Source organism: Patella vulgata, chromosome 6 (assembly GCF_932274485.2).
Source record: "Patella vulgata chromosome 6, xgPatVulg1.2, whole genome shotgun sequence".
NCBI classification, from domain to species: Eukaryota; Metazoa; Mollusca; class Gastropoda; family Patellidae; genus Patella; species Patella vulgata.
The window spans coordinates 48,432,177-48,452,348 of NC_065884.2; the positions used below are offsets into that span (position 1 = coordinate 48,432,177).

At 34.5% G+C, this 20,172-nt stretch overlaps 1 protein-coding gene across 3 annotated transcripts; it reads right to left on the reverse strand.

Moving 5' to 3' along the window:
* Window positions 1-454: 454 nt before the first annotated feature.
* LOC126823578 (tetraspanin-9) lies at window positions 455-19,302 on the reverse strand. Of its 3 annotated transcripts, none has more exons than XM_050552491.2 (9): window positions 19,169-19,302; window positions 12,768-12,982; window positions 10,579-10,678; window positions 9,485-9,676; window positions 7,284-7,358; window positions 6,921-7,037; window positions 6,244-6,384; window positions 5,697-5,780; window positions 455-4,941 (listed from the first exon to the last, which is right to left on the reverse strand). In XM_050552491.2, the coding sequence occupies exons 2-9, from the start codon at window positions 12,818-12,820 to the stop codon at window positions 4,876-4,878; spliced, it is 828 nt and encodes a 275-aa protein (XP_050408448.1). In that variant the 5' UTR covers window positions 12,821-12,982; window positions 19,169-19,302; the 3' UTR covers window positions 455-4,875. The 3 variants fall into 3 exon arrangements, with proteins under 3 accessions (XP_050408448.1, XP_050408447.1, XP_050408449.1); XM_050552490.2 differs by lacking the exon at window positions 19,169-19,302 and adding an exon at window positions 16,507-16,757; XM_050552492.2 differs by lacking the exons at window positions 12,768-12,982; window positions 19,169-19,302 and adding an exon at window positions 12,520-12,653.
* Between the last annotated feature and the right edge of the window lie 870 nt (window positions 19,303-20,172).

Below are 20,172 nucleotides of genomic sequence, written 5' to 3' on the forward strand. Positions count from 1 at the left end.
GCACATGGAATTGCAGTCTTTGAGTCTAAACCTACATTTCAAGACTAAGGATAACAATTATAACTTGAATATCGATAGGGTTCCTCCTCTCATTACCCTAACGAAAATATGGGTGTATAAAAATTTCCTAGGAATTATGTAGGTGAAACCTACAGTCGCTCATCTTCGTGGTTCATTTACTTATCTAAATATTATTCATTAACTCATCAAACTCCACATAATCAAACCGATGAGTTGTGATACTTGGTCGATAACATAGGCATAAATATTACCATAATATGTTATTCTTCCACATAGAAATCTCTTTGCATCATATATAATTACAAAGAATAATGCCTGCTATTGTCCATCAAAGTGGATGGTCAATGCCAAAAAGTTCATTCAAATTTCCATAGGGCCTATCCATATAAATATTGATGCCAACCGTGCTCCTTTGGAAAGATTAAATAGTGTCTAGACATCTTTTATAATTTATTTAGACAAACAACATAACATGTACAAAATATGTTGAAGAATTTGTCATGATAAATGCTGAAGGAAGAGTTTATACAAACTACCAAGCAAACATTACTAAAACAACACTAACTGCACTTAATAGAGCTTTGGAAAATTCTTTACAAGTAGTTGCTGACTAGGTTTGTATTTGTATGAACTTCTTTGGTTTGTAAATCAGCCAACCTAAAATTGAAACAAATCACCACAACAAAAATCTGTCCTTTAGTCAACCTTGTTTCGAATAGTTGTCATTTACGCAAAACAAGATATTAGTAAAATTAGTCCAAAGAATTGGACACAATTTTTCTATAGTCATTGTCAGATATGTGCATATTGGAATCACTTACAAATCATATTTTGAGAAATTAATTTGGACCTAATAACAGTCAATACAAGTTCAAGCAGTTTCTTGTTTGTTGCAGGAGCTGTATAGTATTATTTAGAAGGTCATCATCAGCAAAGGTTTGTATAAGAAAGTTACAAATGGGTGTGCCCATATTCAATTATTTTCCCTTTTTTTTAATGGAGACAATGTGTTATGTGGGACTTTTTGCCCGGTGGTGGCGCTACAACCTACTGTTATCTCGAACACCAACTATCTAGGGTTCATGTACATGAATGCCAATAGGTACACAGGACCCACAGCAGTGGAGCTACAACCTTCTGTTATTTCGAATTACACTATCAAGGGTTTTTCTATATGAACCTAATCGGTTTTCCGTCTCGTCCGGTCAACAAGTTTTTGACCCTCAGTCCTGCACCACTGAAAAAGGGAAACCACACTGGAAAATCCTTAGGAATTTTTCGGCCAACACCGGTAGCCAAGAAATCTTGGTTAGCGGGCCAGTGCCTTACTCACTGAACCTCCATGGCTCCCAATATGGGAAATAGACAGTTACAAATGACACAATATACATTTAATTATAGAAACTTTAAAACCATGACATAACATATTATAATACAATCTGATATACTACTCAGAACTAAAAAATAGATATCGAATAGTGATATCAACAAAATGTATAGAGTATTCAAAACAATGAAAATAAGTTAAATACAAATTCTGTTTCTGTTAAAAATTAGAGATAGCTTAATTAAACTCAACAAGAAAATGACAATTTAAGGTGTCCATGTTTTAATTTATTAATTGAGCAGTCCCAGATGTATGTAATGAATAATAATGGTAAGTTCTGGGTGAAAGACCCTTAAGCGGTGGACACATTAGCCGAATCATTCATCCAAATGAGTGGACACAATAGGCGAATCCTTCGCCCGATTCACTAGTCGATTGCATCGCCTTTCACGTCACATGATTAAACATGGCAGCGACCAAGTCTTCGAACAATCACGTGACTTTTCGATATGAGTGGTGATTGGCTAATGAATTCTACAATCGGGCGGACACACTAGCGAATATATAAAACATGTTTGATTCGGGCGAATCATTTGGCCGAATGACAGTGGACACACTAGTCGAATTTTAACACTGACTGATTCGGTCGAATCATTTGGCTACTGTGGTCACCGCTTTACAAATCCTGAAGCACTGTCATACTTTTTCAAAAGATAGGTAGCCAGGCAACAAAACATACACCCACACCAGCTAAGTCGTCTGGGGAGTCAACAAGGGTTGTCGCCATAACCCTGGCAATAATTATCGTAAATCGTTGAAAATCAATAGGCTTCTTCGTCTCATGATCTTAAACACTGTGTATAAATTTAAAGTCAATCGAATATTAACTTTAGCCAGTAGAGCATCCACAAGCAATAGTGGACGCTGGACCGCTGGATGAGCCGGGCGACAACAGTATACGACCACACTTCAATATGGGCGATTCACAATACAAACTTTCATTTTTTCGTGTTGATCTGACAGTAAGTCACAAAATTCAACACTGTATGTGCCTGTATAACAAAATCAATATACTAGCAAAATTTATATTTGTGAATAATTGTCACGATTGTCAAGCCACTTATGTAATTGAACGAAATTCCTGAAATACGTTAATAACCCTTTAACCAAATCTGTCAATCATTTCCAAATGGCTTAATATTTTGATCAGATATTTTGGTGTGCCCTGTGAAATCTGGGACTGCCCCTTTAAAGTCATAATTTATGTTGCAATAACTAGCAGTAGAAATATATTCTTGGTCTTACCAAGGTTTATTTATGATATTCGTCATTAATATAAAAATAAAAATAATTAAAGCAGTACTTAATTAAAAACTGAAAATCAGCACAAAAATGTACGTAATTAAGACATGGAGATTCTAAATGGTAAAAATGTGAAGAAAAAAATGAATTTAAAAATTTGTTTTAACTTTAAGTTTTAATCCAATAATAAAAGAAAGTGATGGAATTACATTTTTGAGCAATCTTTAATCAACATGTATGCTCAGCATATAACATTGTTATGGAATTCAAATGTTGTATTTGACAAAGTATAAAACTTAAGAATAATAAAAATGCATGAGAATAATATAAAAACAAATTTTATGAGAAAGGCCAATAATTATTTATAGCAAGTCGTTACTGATAATTTAATAAATGAGTAAAATGACCCAACTATCCACCAAAATTTGCTATTATCAATTATTTAATTGGGAAATGTTCAACTGGTATAAATGTATAAGATTAGTATGCCCCAGCTATCAATACGGCAGATCTATCTACAAATTAAAATAACGTTATGAATAAAATAGTATAACAATACAAAAAAACAAATAATTTCTTCAATAATATTCAAATTGAACATATGCGTATACTGTATAATTGCTTTTTAAATAAATTAAAAATATTAGGCAAGACTAATAAATACAAAACTGCGAAACATACGAAACATACGTGCTAAACTGATTCATCTCTTAAAATCTGACACAAATGTTTAAAACTTAATTATTGTTAACTGGTCAACCTTGTATCGTCATCATATTGGTTTACTTACATCAATCGCATAATGTGCATCCCTCAAGTCTATCGCTAACAATTTTGATTCAATGGAGGTACTTGAATCACGAGAGTATCGCATGGTCTGAAAAAATATCTTAGGCTAGGAGTGGCCTCAACCTGAGAATTAAACAGGCATTATGCAAGAACTAAATCTGCCTAGTGCAGGTCTTTCTATAGGCTTGAAATGTTATATAAACTATTAATTAACGTGACAAAGCTATAATCAACTCTCGATGCCATCTGATGGGTCTGATTTTCCACAGATTTGAATTAATTTTGAATCTGATCTGAGGATTTCTCGGCTTAGAGTGAAGTAATTTGACTGAAATTTTCAGCATATCTCATTTACATTATCTATTTTTTAACTATTATAGCAGCTCTTTATTGTCAGCTCTTTATCTAATCTTCCATAATGTCACTTTAACCGATTTCAATCACTAGCTACTATACAATCACAATAGAGTATGTCAATTTGTATGATTCTGAATCATGTGGTACAGAACATTAACTCTTTTTAATTTGCAATTTTCAACAATTATGTACCAAATTACAAATTTGTTATAGACTAGATAATGCAGACAAGTAACTCAGTGAAGTCTATGGCTAATATTGCTCATACAAGATTTTACAATTTGATCATAATAAACCTGTCTAAAAGATTTAAGAACTGAATATCAATATTGTTAAAGCTCTTATGGTCTATTTACATTTCTTATATAATTATTGCAAAAACTTTCAGAAATCCTATATTGTAAACAATTACGAAATGCAAAACATTTTTTTTTCCTCTTAATTTTCAATGGTAATTATTTTGAGGTAGTATATTACTTTCGAGAGACAATACTAAGTTGTCAGTAAGTGTTGGCTACATCAATAATACTCTTAATCAAATACAAGAATTTCCTTATATTTTTTTTATTAAAATTTTTAATACAAAACAATCATGATCAAATTATTTAATAAAGATGTATAAAATATCAATGTCAATAAATTCTAGTAAGTTGGCAGAAAATATGATTTAAAACAAATATATGGACTGCTATCCTAATATCATTATTATTAGGATTTGGGTATAACGTACTTTTGAAAATTTGGCAAATTATCCTTTCAGTGTAAAATATTGCAACATTTTGTATATGAAGTGAATACACTTGTCAAAATTATATTTAACACCAGTATCTCAAATTAACATAGTTAATAAATTTACCAGTCTTAAAAGACATAATACAACATAATTTCAAAAATAGATTTGTATTCCATTTTAATATTACAGATCTGCCATTCATATTACAAAAGTCATTCATCAAAGTAATTTTATTTTACACTGATATTTTGATTTTAGGATTGATGTGGAAGAATATGTGCAGATCTGTCAACACTTTTATTATTTTTGTTCTTGTGAATATGACAGAATTTAATACTTTCCATTATCAAAGTAAATACTTTCTGCTGCGTAAATAACAGAAGAGAATGATAGCTGCCACCATAGCCAATATCTGAAAAAAGAAAATAAGTGATACACTGACCATAACTTAAAAAGATAGGTTGTTAGGCAATGAAACATATGCCCACAGCAGCCCACAGAGATTGTCACATATTTTTTTCTTTTGCAGGTAGTTTGAGAAATTATAAGACTCTAACTACTAATCAAGAGTAGCAACCCATGAATTTATTACGGAATAATTGCCAGTGGCTGACAGGCAAGATACGCCCACATTTTGCAAGCATAGGTGAACGGGCTGGATGACTGTTAGGGGGCGGAACTCTGAATGCCCGAAAAATTGACCACTGCAAGAGCATTTTTCCTGCTATTCTAGCCTGTGAATACAGCAACTTCCAAGTGGTCTAATAAGCCTAATGTAGGTGGCCGACTGAAATTCCAAACAACCAATCAATCGTTTACAGTTAACGAAAACGGGACCGTCAGGAGAAAATTTTAAAAATATTACGCGTTTTTCCTGCTATTCCAGCCCTTGAATACAGCAACTTCAATGTGGTCCAATATAGCCTACCTTAGGTGGCTGACCCGGTTCACAAACAAACAAACAATCGTCACAGGGTATGGAGAAAAGTTTGAAAATGCAACTGCCGCAAATGCGTTTTTCTGCTATTCTAGCCAGTGAGTTAAGTAACTCCAAGTTGTCCAATGGTTTTGTAACTGAAATCCCACTTAATGCCGTCCTGAATTCCAACCATTCAATCAAACTGTTGCAGCTGCATTCACAAAATTTTAAATAATGAAATAAATTACCTGTATTACAGCAACAGTAATCCCAACAACACCCAAAACATACATATTTCTTATAAACCAATACTCTATTTCTTCTAGACAACCCTGTAATATTAAATATAGATCTAAGCTAGATCAAAGACACAAATGAACAAATTTACTAGTAATCTAGTTAGTACCAATAAAATTAAGTGGTGTGTTTATCTAAAAGTGGACGAAGGAACAGCTACATTTTATCCATAGTACCTAGAAAATCTTTAATTTTAAAATATTGTAAACTCTGAAATTAATGAAAGTATGAATTTCTTGACTCAACCATTAGCCTAACTGAATTGAATGCTTTGTCTATACTAACTTACTCTACCATACAGTTTTTTTTAAATGTTTCATATGAACAAATTTTATTTAATGCAAATTGTTCATCACTCAATCTCTCTCCTTCATTGATCTGGGCCAAAATACAATTGCCGATCAAGCCAAATAAATACTTTATTTAGATCTAAAGCAAAGAGATTTAGCTCTTTAAAAATATGCCAGGAACCTGACTCTTGTTTATTAACCAACTTACTCTGTTATACCAATAAGATTTATCAAGTTGTCCACATAAATTCAAACTTCGAACACAGCAAGAATCAGGTACTCTTTCTTCATTCGGCCAAGCTGATACATAATACCAATCTGTATAATTATTTATACCACAGCAGTGAAGCTACAAAACAACATAAACATCTTTGTTTAATGTCAAACAAATCTTATTCGATAAATGCTTTATGACATCCGAATACCCGCTATATCTGTTATATTCATCAATATTTTCTTTACAAGACCCAAATTTTATTTTTAAATTAAAAGGATTGTTCATTATGGTCGCAACGAAGAACTCTGTAGGCATCCAGAATTTGTTTAATTGCAACTCACAGCGTTATCTCCCACTTTACATTCAATCATGTAAAATCTTTTGAACCCTAACAGTGAAGAGTTCATAATGCAATGTTAAAAAAAAACTTTATTAAAACTAACAAGACAAGATTTATATGCCATCAATTTATAAAGTACTGGTGGACATAGACAGACTTAGACAGTGAAGCATTAACTGACAAGCTTCGGACTATGTATATCAATATTACACATTATCAGTCATCATTACAATTTAGAAAGCAGAGCATATTGAATATTGTAAATTATGTAGATCGACTAATACATTACAATTGCAACACATTGAAAGAATAATACTATGTGGTTAACCTCTTTCTGTAGTGAATTCATGACATTTCTCCAGTTATCTTTATTTTGATCTTCAACTACTGGATGATAATCTTGTTGTATACTGATCAAAAACTCTTCCTTTAATACTTCTCTCATCTACAATTAATATAAATATAATAAATACTCAATACTATACTGTATTATTAATTCTAATTCAAATCAAATCAAATTTTCAGTCATTGTTCTAGTAAGGTTAGACACTTAACAGTTTACAGATGAGATCATAATTTATTTTGTAAATACTTGCTAGCAATTGCTGTACACTAAATCATTAAGTTTAATTAATTCAATCATAATGTATTTCTTAAATACTCGTTAGCAGATTTCTTTAATTTTGTTTACCTCATTTTGTTTGACAATACCAAGAGTTCCAGCTGTTACTTCCAGAGTAAATATAAGCAAAACTAACACAAAATACTGAAATAAAGGTAATATCTCTACTATCATCCAAGCAGAAAATATGAATCTACTGCATAGTGCATAGATTAAATAATAGAAGATTTCAAATAATATATGTATTTAGAGGCCCTGGTTTTGTTAGCTTAAACATTGTCAAGCCAAGACATCATGTGAGATCATATGTTTTTCATTCTGACAAAAAGGAATAAGGTTTTAATACATGTCTATGTTAACAAACCAACAATGAGGCTGATGTCCCCTGCACCAGTCACAAAATAAATAGATGACACTCATTCATTACATTTATCTTTTTATAAAACATTGAACAATCAATTGTTAATCACTCATAATCAAACTATAATGAAGCTATACACTCTGCTTATCTCAGCTCAGCTTAAGCAGAAAAGGCTCATCATCAACGTCAGTCAAGACATTCACACAATGAACATCTGAACCCAATTTTAAGATTCTACCTCGAATAGAAGAAGAGTTATTCTGTTCCAACTAGGTGAGTCGAACAAACAGACAGACAGATGCTTAGCCTAAGCAGAAACATGCATCAAGAAATTCACCCAATGAAAATCTACACAACATTTGAACATTCTAACTTACTTAAAAGCAGAGTTATTGTGTTCCAAATGTTGTGACATTTAACGTCCTACTGTTCTGCTCCGAACTGGACTAATGAAGACGGGCTACGCCATACAGTGTGCTATGAAGGAAATTTTGCTCGGACAGAAGCACTACGGCATACTCTTATATCGAATTCCAACTGTCAGGGGATCTTTTACGTGCATATCACGTGCAGGGATCAAACACCCGACCTCCAGGCTAGCGAGCCAGAGTCTTACCGACTTAGCCACCGTGACCCTCCCCTCCAAATGTTGTGACTGACAGGCTTAGACTATACAGACCAGCAGCTGCCAGGCAAAATACGCCCACATTTTGTAAGAGATGGATAGAGAACAAGCTTAAAAAAAAAAGGCGATTTTCCGTATAATCAGGGGCGATAATCCAGGAAGTTATGGTCTGAAATGCGCGAATATTGAAAAGGGTGGAGATATTTTGGATATAAAAATATATTTTAAGTTTCATCAAAATCTGATAAAAATTGTGACTTCTACTCTAGAGGGTCCACAAGCGAAAAATGTGATTTTTCAGACAATCAGGGGCCATAATCCAGGAAGTTATGGTCCGATATGTGCAAATATCTACAGGAACCAAGATCTTTGGATTATAATCATACATTTCAAGTTTCATCAAAATCAACCTTCATTGATGTGTAACAGTGATATATTTAAACGTTTTTTAAAATTGAATACAAATTGTGACTTTTAGTGGGTCCACAAGCTAAAAATGCGATTTTTCGAACAATCAGGGGCCATAATCCAGGAAGTTACTGACATGCACGAATATAGAAAGGAACCAAGATCTTTGGGTTTTAAACATGTATTTCAAGTTTCATCAAAATCGGATCAAAATTGTGACCTCTAGAGGATCCACAACCTTGTTATATCATATTTTTATACTATTGCGTACAAGGGGCAGCCATTTTGTCCGATTTTCACGAAATTTGATCCCAACCATCATTACGGTGTAACGGTGATATATTCGAACGGTTTTTGAAATCGGATAATAATTGTGACCTCTAGAGGGACCACAAGCTAAAAACGTGATTTTTCGTACAATAAGGGGACATAATTCAGAAGTTCAGATCCGACTTGCGCAAATATCAAAAGGAACCAAAGTCTTTGGGTTATAAGCATATATTTAAAGTTTCATGACGATCAGATGGAAATTGTGACCTCTAGAGTGTCCACAAGCTAAAAACATGATTTTTTGTACAATCAGGGGTCATAATCCATGAAGTTTCGATCCGATACACGCCAGTATGCCAGGAACCGAGATCTTTCTGAGATAAACCTATATTTCAAGTTTCGTTAAAATCAGATAAGAATTGTGACCTGTAGAGTGTCCACAAACAAATTGTTGACGGAAGGACAGGGGCAACGACAATATACGTCCACGTGAAAATGTGGACGTATAAAAGTGCTCATCACTGAACTCAGTCAAGATAAATGGACAGACAGTTGAATTCATTTTAAAAGTCCTCTGCTTTCTTTGAAAATAAAAGAAAACCTTACCCCTATCAGCATACACTGATTTTCAAGAAATGCCCCACAACAGCCGAGAAATCCAACAATGAGTATAATACAGCCTGCTGTTATACATAGACTAGATGCACTTAGAAAACTGTATGCTGGTACTAAGGACATGTAAGGTCCACGATTTACATGAAGCCATACTCCCAGAGATAATACACCACATCCTAAAAACTAAGAAATATAACAAATATCAGCAACAATAATACCACCATAGATCGTAGACATCATGTGGCACTGTCTTTATTTGACCATATTCCATCGTTTATGTTTATATCATCTGCAGAGGATGCTGAATGTTGACAAATTATCAAACTCAAAGGGTCATTTTTAGACTGATATACCTTTAAGAGATTCAACATTTAAAGATAGGTTCCCAGAAAAGTATTTGTCCGGTGGTTATTTCCAATAAAAGTATGGCAATTTTGGTATATATGGAAGGTAGAGATATCCAATCTTACTAGAAAAATACTGGAGTCCCTGAAAAACACTCATGGAGCGTATACAGGACAAAAATGTAAGGGTTCCCCTAATCGACAGCCCGATGGTTATGAATACCTGCACGCGTGTATTGAAGGTCGCACGCGAAGTCTGAGCGCTTGATGTACATGTTGATAAACTTTATGAAGAGTTAGACGTACAACACTTTCTGAGATAAAAATCACGGAAAAAGACGCGGGAAGTGGATAATCCGAGAATTTAATTAGGATTCGATATTTGTAATAAATAGTCAGCGATCAAAGACAACATCGTCTTGTGTATACAATGAATTCTCCTCCGACTTCGCCCCTGTTGCTGTAGGTACCGAGAGAGGTAAGTCACGTGACACAAACATGACCTCTTTTGATCAATTTTTATAGCAGGGTATTCCTTGGCATTTACAATGTTTTGAAGCAAAATTATGATAAATTAATGAATTTGAATATGTTTTTAGTCCAAATATATCATCAAATCACCCAGTTTGTACACAGGAATGTATCTTTAAGTAGTTTGCAAGGGATTAAATGACCTTCAAATGATGAACAGACTTTAAATAATATATGGAAAAAAAAACAGAAGCAAGCCTCTATCCTTACCCAAATGAAGACATTGAAGCCAAAAAATATATATTTTACAATACAAAAACTAAGCTTCTCTCCTCTCCCCATGACATTAGGTGGCTGACCTTTTGGATGTCTGAAACCAAGAGAAATGATTGAATTCATTTCCATGTAATGAAACTAACAATTTTTAAAAACATGCTGTACATTGCATAAAGTTAGAATTAGCTTATATAGTTTACATATATTTCAATTTAGTATCTGAATTTGATGATTCATTTTGATGAGCCATTGAAATTTTGTTTTGGTAGGCCTGAGATAATGATTGACAATAATAATGTAGAATTGAGATAAGGTGATAAAATGGCAGTTTAAACTAAATATTTCACTGATACATCGACACACACAAAATTTGTGATTTTCATACAAATTCAAACATATAAAATAAAATGTCCATATATGTCTGGGTCTCTGTGTATACAAACTGTGTACATGAAATATTGGATGGCGTTAAATACAAGACAGTGAAGACTGTTCTAGATAGGGAGTATGTGTATTTTGTTATCAACAGGCTTGTTAGTTTAGTTTGTATGTCCTATTGAATAAAATGAGTGTGTCAACTTTGTCATTCTAAATGCTTATTTACATGGTGGGTATACAAAGAATTGCTAACGGTCAAATATATACTAACAGGTAGCCGACACTGAATGTAGTTAATACTAAACACAGTCATTAGTCAAGACATACTTTGTTTAGCTATATTTTATATAAAAAGCCCCAGTTTTCATTGGGATAAGTTACGCAGATATAACATCAAAGCTGCTGTGGCACATTTATAATTTCTTTATAAAAATTATGCATCTAAAAAAGACTTAAGAGTAAATGTAGAAAATAGGCTAAAAACAATTTTTGTGTGTTTACTTAGTGTTGCTAGTTATTAAACAAAAGTCATCCATGGATTGTCTGTCTCTGAAATGAAGGACTCGCTAAAATCATGACCACACGATTCCTGCAGTCCTGTGAGAGAGATAATTTTTTTAATGGCGTTGCCAGAATCACGGCCATACTCTTTAACCTTATAACAATGGTTTCTATTTCTAGTGCTTTGAAGGTGACGTTTTCAGCTTAATTGGCACTGGTGTTTCAGTATCTCCAAAACTTCATGATGACGATTCAGCAGATCTACAAATTTGCATGCGTCGATGATCTTGTTGGAGGTATCAGACATCAGATGGCTTATTATGAAACATGTCGACCAGGAGAGCATCAGTCTGAAAGTTTTGTCCTTGTTTCGTGAAAAGGGAGAAATCTTCCCATTAAATCCTGTGAAGTCATCCCCAATATTTGACCCTGTATGTAGAACGATGTATTTCTTAACATACATGTAGGCCTATGCATTGCTACAGTAGGCCCTAGTCGGGAGGGGTAATGTTGAAAAGCTAAATGACAAGTCCTTTGCAGAATTATATGCCTTTCAATTTCATCATCCAATAAATTGGTGCAAACTTGTGCACTGTATCCTATTGTTGGCGACATATTATTATTCACAAGACAGATTACTGACCAACGACTATTAAAGAAGCTGAAAGAAGCTGGAAGATGCCTGGATAGGTCATATATTTGGGACAAGGGACAAGGCCTAGTCGCGCACAAAAGACATATTGGCTCATGGCTGCACAGCACGACTATTAACTTATATAAAATTTAATGTGTAGCCCGCAGTGTAGGCCTATTGTGTCTATAAATATACAGTTGCCTAAATATATTTAAATATAAATATTCAGGTTTAACGGTACTACTCGGCTACAGAAAATGAATTAAGTTTACTAGTTCTTTCTGAGAATGGAACTGAAAATGGAACCAGAAAAAAAACCTACTCCACAGTCCACTGCTGTGCAGACTGACTTGACAAAACACCATATTATTATATTATCAAAACCTCTGAGATTTTGTCTAATTTAAATTTATTACACCTACCAAAAATATAGCAACACAACTACTTCAAATAGCAAATAGTGACAAATTTGTCAATGCAAACACTTGACTTCAACAACAAATTTCATAGCTAAGCCAGCCATATTGGATATTATGATTTATGATGAAAGGTTAAAGTTCGCAGGTTGAGAGTTCAAACAATGTCGACTTCCTGTGTCAACAAAAACAAACGTGCACGTGACAAGTGTCAAATAAACCCCATTAAATTAATAATTAAGAGAAATATTTACCCTCCGCCCTGTTGAAGATTGGCTTGATATCTAGGATCATCAATCGCCGTCATTTTTCTAGTTATTAACTTTCATTGATGTATTCTTTCTTCGAAGCAGTTCACGTTTCTTTGTGTCGCCTGTGTTAGGTTAACTTCTCTTAGGTACGTAGGGTAGGGCTATCGTTGTTCTTGGAAGTTCTAGGTAGGCCTTTATGGTGAATTTTTATTTATTTACTGAAAATAAATGAGTTATTAAAAGGCTAATCTTGACTGAATTGATTAAATAGAAATCTGATATAGTATATGTCGGGAATTTAAAGGAGGCAAGTCTAAATTTAACCCATAATGTCATCCACGTCTTCGACATTGCAAACACGCACACGACTAGTCATTCACATTGGTCAGTTTAAATCAACATTGATGTTTTTATCTTACCGTGTAAGGATGGGCTTTTGATATCCAATATTTAAGACATTGAAATGAAATTTTAAAATTGGCACACGAATCGCGTGTTAGATTGCTTTCGAGCGCCATTTGTAATGAAGCGACTCGATGAACGAGGCTAAACATATCCCATAACCAGACGCAAAGACTGCCATTCAATTTGGACTCTTCGCGTATTTCACCGAACATAACTGATTAGAAATTACAGTAAAAACAGAAACGACTGAATGTAAATCAGTTTACATACATGTACATTCATATTAATACATTTTTGTATGTCGCGACCAATTTGTGTCCATTTCTAGGTGCCACAGAATAGCGATTTAGCTCCTTTAAAGTAAACAAGGAAGCAGAATAACGAGAGTAGAAGCTCCTATAGGCTAATAACTTTCTAATTATCTTGACTGCTCCATTATTTTTTTTAGGGGTTACTATTATAAATAACACATTTTTAAACCACGTAAAGGAAAATGTCCATTACAAATTAGGTACGTATAGCGCTTCAATGAAGCAATAAAATGTATTATTTCATGCAAAATACGGACGTAGTAACTAAGGTTAAATTTGGCGCGAAAATTTCACGGGCTTCATGGATTTGACTAACAAACATACGGGATGCATTTCCGTGAGTGATTAAGCTGTCCAATGAATGGGCCTCCAGTCCAAAAAAATGTTCCCGTTTGACTCCAGTGCTAGGGCCCCCAGTCCAGTGCTAAAGTAGCTAAGTCTCTAACTCAATATCATAAGTATCTAACTCAACACGAATTATTTGTCAATTTAAATCAACATTGATGTTTTGATCTTACCGGGAAAAGATAGGCGTCTGATACCCAATATTTAAGACAAAATAAACATTTTAACATTGGTACACGAATCGTGTACCATAATGCGTTTCAGTGCCATTTGTAATACGGGATTCGAAGAACAAGGCTAGACATATTCCACAGGTCATGTCAAACGGCGATGCCATATTCTTATCTGGAGAGCATGTGTAATAAATACTATCGGTATAGACTGGAATAACCAGACGCTAGAGAATGCCATTCGATTGAGACTTCTGGTGTATTTCGCCGAACATAACTGATTTGAAATTAGAGTAAAAACGGAAACGATTGAATGTAAATCTGCTTATATACATTCATATTACAGCATTATATGCATTGCGACTGAATTCGGCGTCAGGCTATTCGTTAGCGTCCGTTATGATGGAAACCTGCTGTTGATATCAACGTTCCCCAATTTATGTGCTATCAGGATTTACCAGCCCCCCCCCCCCCTGATCAATTTATTTAAAGATACATTAGTTAAGAGTTTAATAAAGAGTTGGCCATTCTTGCTATAATAATTTAAAAATAGATGATAAAAAATGAAAATTTCATTCAAATTACTTCATTCTCAGCCAAGTTATTATTGTTTGTAGTTTTGACAAGATGTGTGCATAGTGGTAACCTGGGTACTGGTATACATGTATTCGGGACTTAGCCTCGCTTTCCTATTTTTAAATTAAATTTTTAAATGGCGAACCGTTTTAATCTAGTTAAAATCTCGAGTATCCAATGCCATCAAGGGTTGATTATGGTCTTGTTTTGTTAATAAATGTCTAATTAATAGTTTATATAACATTTCAGGTCTAAAAAAGACCTGCAATAGGCAGATTTAGCTCTTGCAGTGTGTATCATTAATATTATATGTACGTTTGTTTATTACTTGCAATATCTATGTATATATCTTGTACGTGGATTTGCTTAGGTGTATGCCATCCTCGTGAACCTGTTATTAGCTATGGAGGTGATCAAACTGTAGAAGAGAGCGTTCTGTTTCCGCTCTAGTGTGAATTGCGAAGCACCTGCGTTCCCCTAAGAGTCCACCAGTAAATAATATTTCAAAAATATTAATTTTTACAGAGCTAAGAACAATTAAAATTCAAACATTTGCTTTGCTTAATTCCTTTTAAACAAATTTATCCAAAAATTGAAATAACTTTTCACTTGTTCTCTAGAGGCCCCTTCTGCAGCCCCTAAAATCCTATGATGCCATGGATGATATTAGTCTCGAGACAGTCAACATTTTTGCAAGTCGGAAAGCTTGAAAGAAACTTATGTGAATATTAATGTTGCATATATACATTGTCTCATAATTAGTGGTGTCGTATTGTACGGATATTAGTCTAGTTGGTGCAAAAGGAGAGGGCGTTAAACCCAACCTCGTTTGTTTTTCGACAGATTTGGACAACGAAATCATCGGTTCCAGTTTGTATCTAAATCTACGATGATTTAATTTTCAAACTTTTCTGGGGGACGGCACAAGGAGTCGCCTCCGTTGGCCGATCCCTTAATCCGCCCCTGTGTAGTTGGAATTTGTATTATGGATAAGTGAAATTGACAAAGAAAAAAAAGAACAAATAAAAACCACTCTGTCAAAATTTCAATTATCCTTATTTTTCTTTTATTTTTTATGAAATTATTTAAATTTTGGATATGATATGAAGAATGTGCACTAGAACACACCTTTCCTTGTCGTTCACCTATTGCAAAAATTTGAATGGTATTGACAAAAGAAACGTTGCCGGTAATTGGTAATTAGGACCGGTGCCGTAGTCCTATATTAGAGTTGATACTTCATTTATGCTTGATAACGACACGAAAACACTTGTACCGGTAACGTCGAATATATGTACAAACCAGATACCCTTACGCTGCGATCTTGACAAATCTTCACGCTTCTTGTCCAACAAGTAAATATGTAAATTCAACTGATATTTCTGGATTTCTGTTGAAAGTAACAACACCAATAGACAGTTGGGTTGCAGAAAAGATTTCTAGCGTTGTGTTTTACAAGGACAAATTATCCAAACATCGATAATACAATTCTCGACTGTTAGGGACTATTAATTTATATGGTTTCTCATTAGTTCCAATAAGGACGGCGAATCCGTGTCTATCATTGGGCTACATGGGTATTGTTTAATTTGTTAGAAATAAATAACTCAACGATAACGAATCTGAACAGATGAAAAGTGTGAACAAAATACAAAGTTTCGGGCAAAGACTGTGCTTTAATACCGATTTTATTAGGGGTTTTTTAAATAAAGATCTAACACATTTAAAGCTCACAACACCACCAATCGAGGGCGTGTATTGTCTTCAACAACATTTTAAAAACTATCCATCTATTTATACGTCAACTACAGACTTCTTACGTTGTAAAATAGGACAGGTTTAATACAGTTCTATCCGACCACTTGTGAACAGAGAGGAATAATTTAGTTTTTACGGCGTTTGTAAAGAGAATTAAATATATATACCGGTACTTACCGTTATAACTGACAAATCCATATTATTTTCTATATAATATATACAACATGCAGCGTGAGAAAAGTATTTGGTTCAAAATGGCGACTTAAGTGCCTGCTGGTGGGAGAAGTTTCCTGTTACAAATCAGAGTAAGGCTATCTAATTTCAGAAATATGTTTGGCCGTCTACTCACTGTAGTCCAACGGCCCGTTGTTAAATGAAAGAAATCTGTCAGCACGTGTATAAACAATGGAGTCAGTTTATAATAATGTAAACACGTCGCTACCTTCAAGCTACCGTCATTCGTTTACAGAACCGAGTGAGTTAATTTGCTTTGAACCTGTACTGACATTCTTTCAATCTTTATTTTAAAAAAATACTGAAAACAGTCCGATAAACAAATTCGGATTGATTGAAATTAAAAAAAAACCCAAATCATGTGATCGACCGCGCCCACTTCAAATATTTTTGTAAAAATATGTTTGCATAATATCAGCCAGATGAAATACGCATTAATTTTGGTAATGTGCATATATTATTATACAAAATATTGGCTAAAGATACATTATGTAAGATTTAGATAAAGAGCTGGCCTTTCTTGCTATAACAGTTCAAAAATAGATAATGCAAAATGAATAGTGAATATTTCATTCAGAGTACTCTATTTGTAGTTTTGACAAGATGCGTGCATTGATTGTTTATTATCGTAACCATAATACTGGTATATTCGAGGTTTAGCCCCGCTTCACCATTTTTAAATTAAATCATTAAATGGCCGAACCGTTCTAATCTAGTTAAAATTTCGAGCATCCGATGGCATCGAGTTGATGGTCTTGTCTTGTTAATAAATGTCTAATTAATAATTAATATAACATTTAAGGCCTAAAGAAAGACCTGCAACAGGCAAATAAATATAGCTCTTGAATAGTGAATCTTTAAAGGGGGTATACACACTTTCTGTCGATTGAGGGATTTGAATTGGAAAAGTTTGATCTCTGAAGGAATTTCAGTCCAAAAATGCTTCAATTAAATTACGTGTAATATTTACAAAGATGTGATAAAATAATTTGTAATTTTGGCAATATTCGGCATCCACTGCAGATATAGCATATGCCATATATATATATATACAGCCAATGAAATGAAATGAAATGAAATGGGGCTTAACGTCCTACTACTGCTGTTCTGTTTCGCCATACAGTCAAAACCATGCAGTCAGCTCCATCTATAATTTTCTCTGAAATCTTATTACTATCGATTTTGTTTTATTAATTATTAAATAATCAATTTGCATACATTTTAGCATAGATTAAGATGGTAAAATTTGATATTTTCCGAAAAATGCAAAAGACGCAAAGAGACTTTAATTTTGAACATTATAATAAAATAACTATAAAATTATCGGAACCTTTTAAATTTCTTTTATTAATAGCTCAGTAAGAAGCTGGGGATCGCGGATTTGCTCCTGGTGTTGGCCGAGAACCTCCTTGTCAGTATTTAAATTTTGAAGTTTGAAGAATATGGATATCTATAACCATAGAAATAGAACCCCAACTAGTTATGGACAGGGCCTTTAAGGTTATATTGGCGAAGCACGGTTTCTGGTGTTTTGGGTTCCTTGAAAATTTCCAGAATTTGACTTTCGATAACACGATATCACACTTACACTTTAATAACCAAAATATAACAGAATTAACATATTTATATTTATAACCGTGTGTCAGTATAATTAACAGTCCAAAAAACATCCATAGTCGCTCCAAAGGCAAACGAACCTTCACTTTCACCTGACGATGTTCTGCTATAGTCTGGCAGCAGGTCGACAGACCTGGAAATATAGTCCACCTGATGTTTTTTGATGGATTATATTATATCTTCATTATGTGTAGATTCAGAGACCGGATGATGCCACCCTGGCACCCTTGGCGGAAATTTAAATATTCAAGATGGCCGCCATGGGGCATATCCTGGTTATTTAGTGGATAACATGTGTGACAGGTTCTCTCGGACCTCGGTTTGAAGATGGTTTCTATAAGAATTCAACCCGCTGAATCCAACGAGCTTGGGTATTCCTCCTCAAAGTGACAGCTAATTCCTCTAGGGGGGGGGGGGGGGCAAATTCAATATAGAGGCTCATTTTGGCGGAAACTTATAACATTCCCTAAAAAGGTGTGTAATATATTTAAATATAGGTTGTCGGTGGATTATATATCTCCAATATGTGTAGATGCAGAATCCGGATGATGCCACCCTAGCACCCTTGTGGAAATTTAAATATTCAAGATGGGCGTCATGAGGCATTTTCTGGTTATCTCGGTATAAAGGTGGTTTCTAGAAGAATTTCACCCGCTGAATCCAATGAGCTTGGTTATTCCTCCTAAAAGTCAGGCTAATTCCGTTAGGGGCCCCAATTTACAATAGCGGCTCATTTCGGAGGGAAACTCTAAATGTTCCCTAAAAAGATGTGTAATGTATTGAAATATATAGGTTTTCGTAGAAAATTACTTCAGATATAAACATAAAAACATGTTCCGATCAAAAGATATTCCATCCCGGGGATATTCTTATAAGGATACAAATTATACACGGTCAAACACAGTCAAATATCGGGCCATCGTGAGTTAAAAGCAAATGTTTCTAAAAGATAACTGGTGCTCACATATTTGTCTTGCCCCATTATTACCTCACGTATTTGTCTAATTCACCCTCGCTTGAATCACTCGGATACTCGCAATCGGTTGAAGTCTGATTCTTCCCTTTTCTATGGTGGCTGAAAGCGTCCATTTAGATCGGCGAGTTTCTAGATACAACGCGAGAGTCGCCGTTAAGCCACGCGACGGAAAAGTCGGCGACTTTTTCGTCGCTCTTGCTTAACGGCGACTCTCGCCTCGGAAGTTTATAGTTAGTTACATGCGCAATGGCTACATTTTACGCACACAGATCACCAAATATTTCTACGCTGTCACCCACCAATGTAGGGCGAAAGTTATTTTTAGTCTTTCTCGCCCTTTTCCCTTTTCCCCCTTTTGCATGGCGATTTTTGGTGTAGAATCGAAGAAAGGGGTTTGAAAATACATTTTCTGCCAGGTTTTGGTGAATATTCATGATTTTGAGAGGTCGGTTAGGTTGAAATGTAGGGCCGAAAATTGCATGTTTTTATGTCTCTACTTCCAGCTTGTGTATTTCAAGTTTTTCATGGTGAACCTCATACATGCTTTTGTGCAAGAGTTTGCCACATGTTGCTCCATCTGTGGCAAAAAGCGTTCTACCAACGAAAATTTGGGAAAAACTTAGAGCCGGTCTAAGATACGAGAATTAACATTAAATCAATGGGGAAATATTTAGTGATATAAAGACGTGTACATTTTAAATCTAATTCCAGTGTAACTAAACAGGTTTTGAAAGTACACGTGTCTGTAACACTCATAAATTTTAATTTGCCCTAGTGTCACTGAAAATGTTGATATAGCTCGACAGCCCAAACTCATCCAAAATCTCCTCCATTCTGATTTTATATACAAGAAGTAAAATGTAGCCATTGAGCATGTAACTAACTATAAACTTCCGAGGCGAGAGTCGCCGTTAAGCCACGCGACGAAAAAGTCGATTTTAACGGCGACTCTCGCGTTGTATCTAGAAACCCGCCGATCTAAATGGACGCTTTCAGCCACCATACTTTTCATCCGT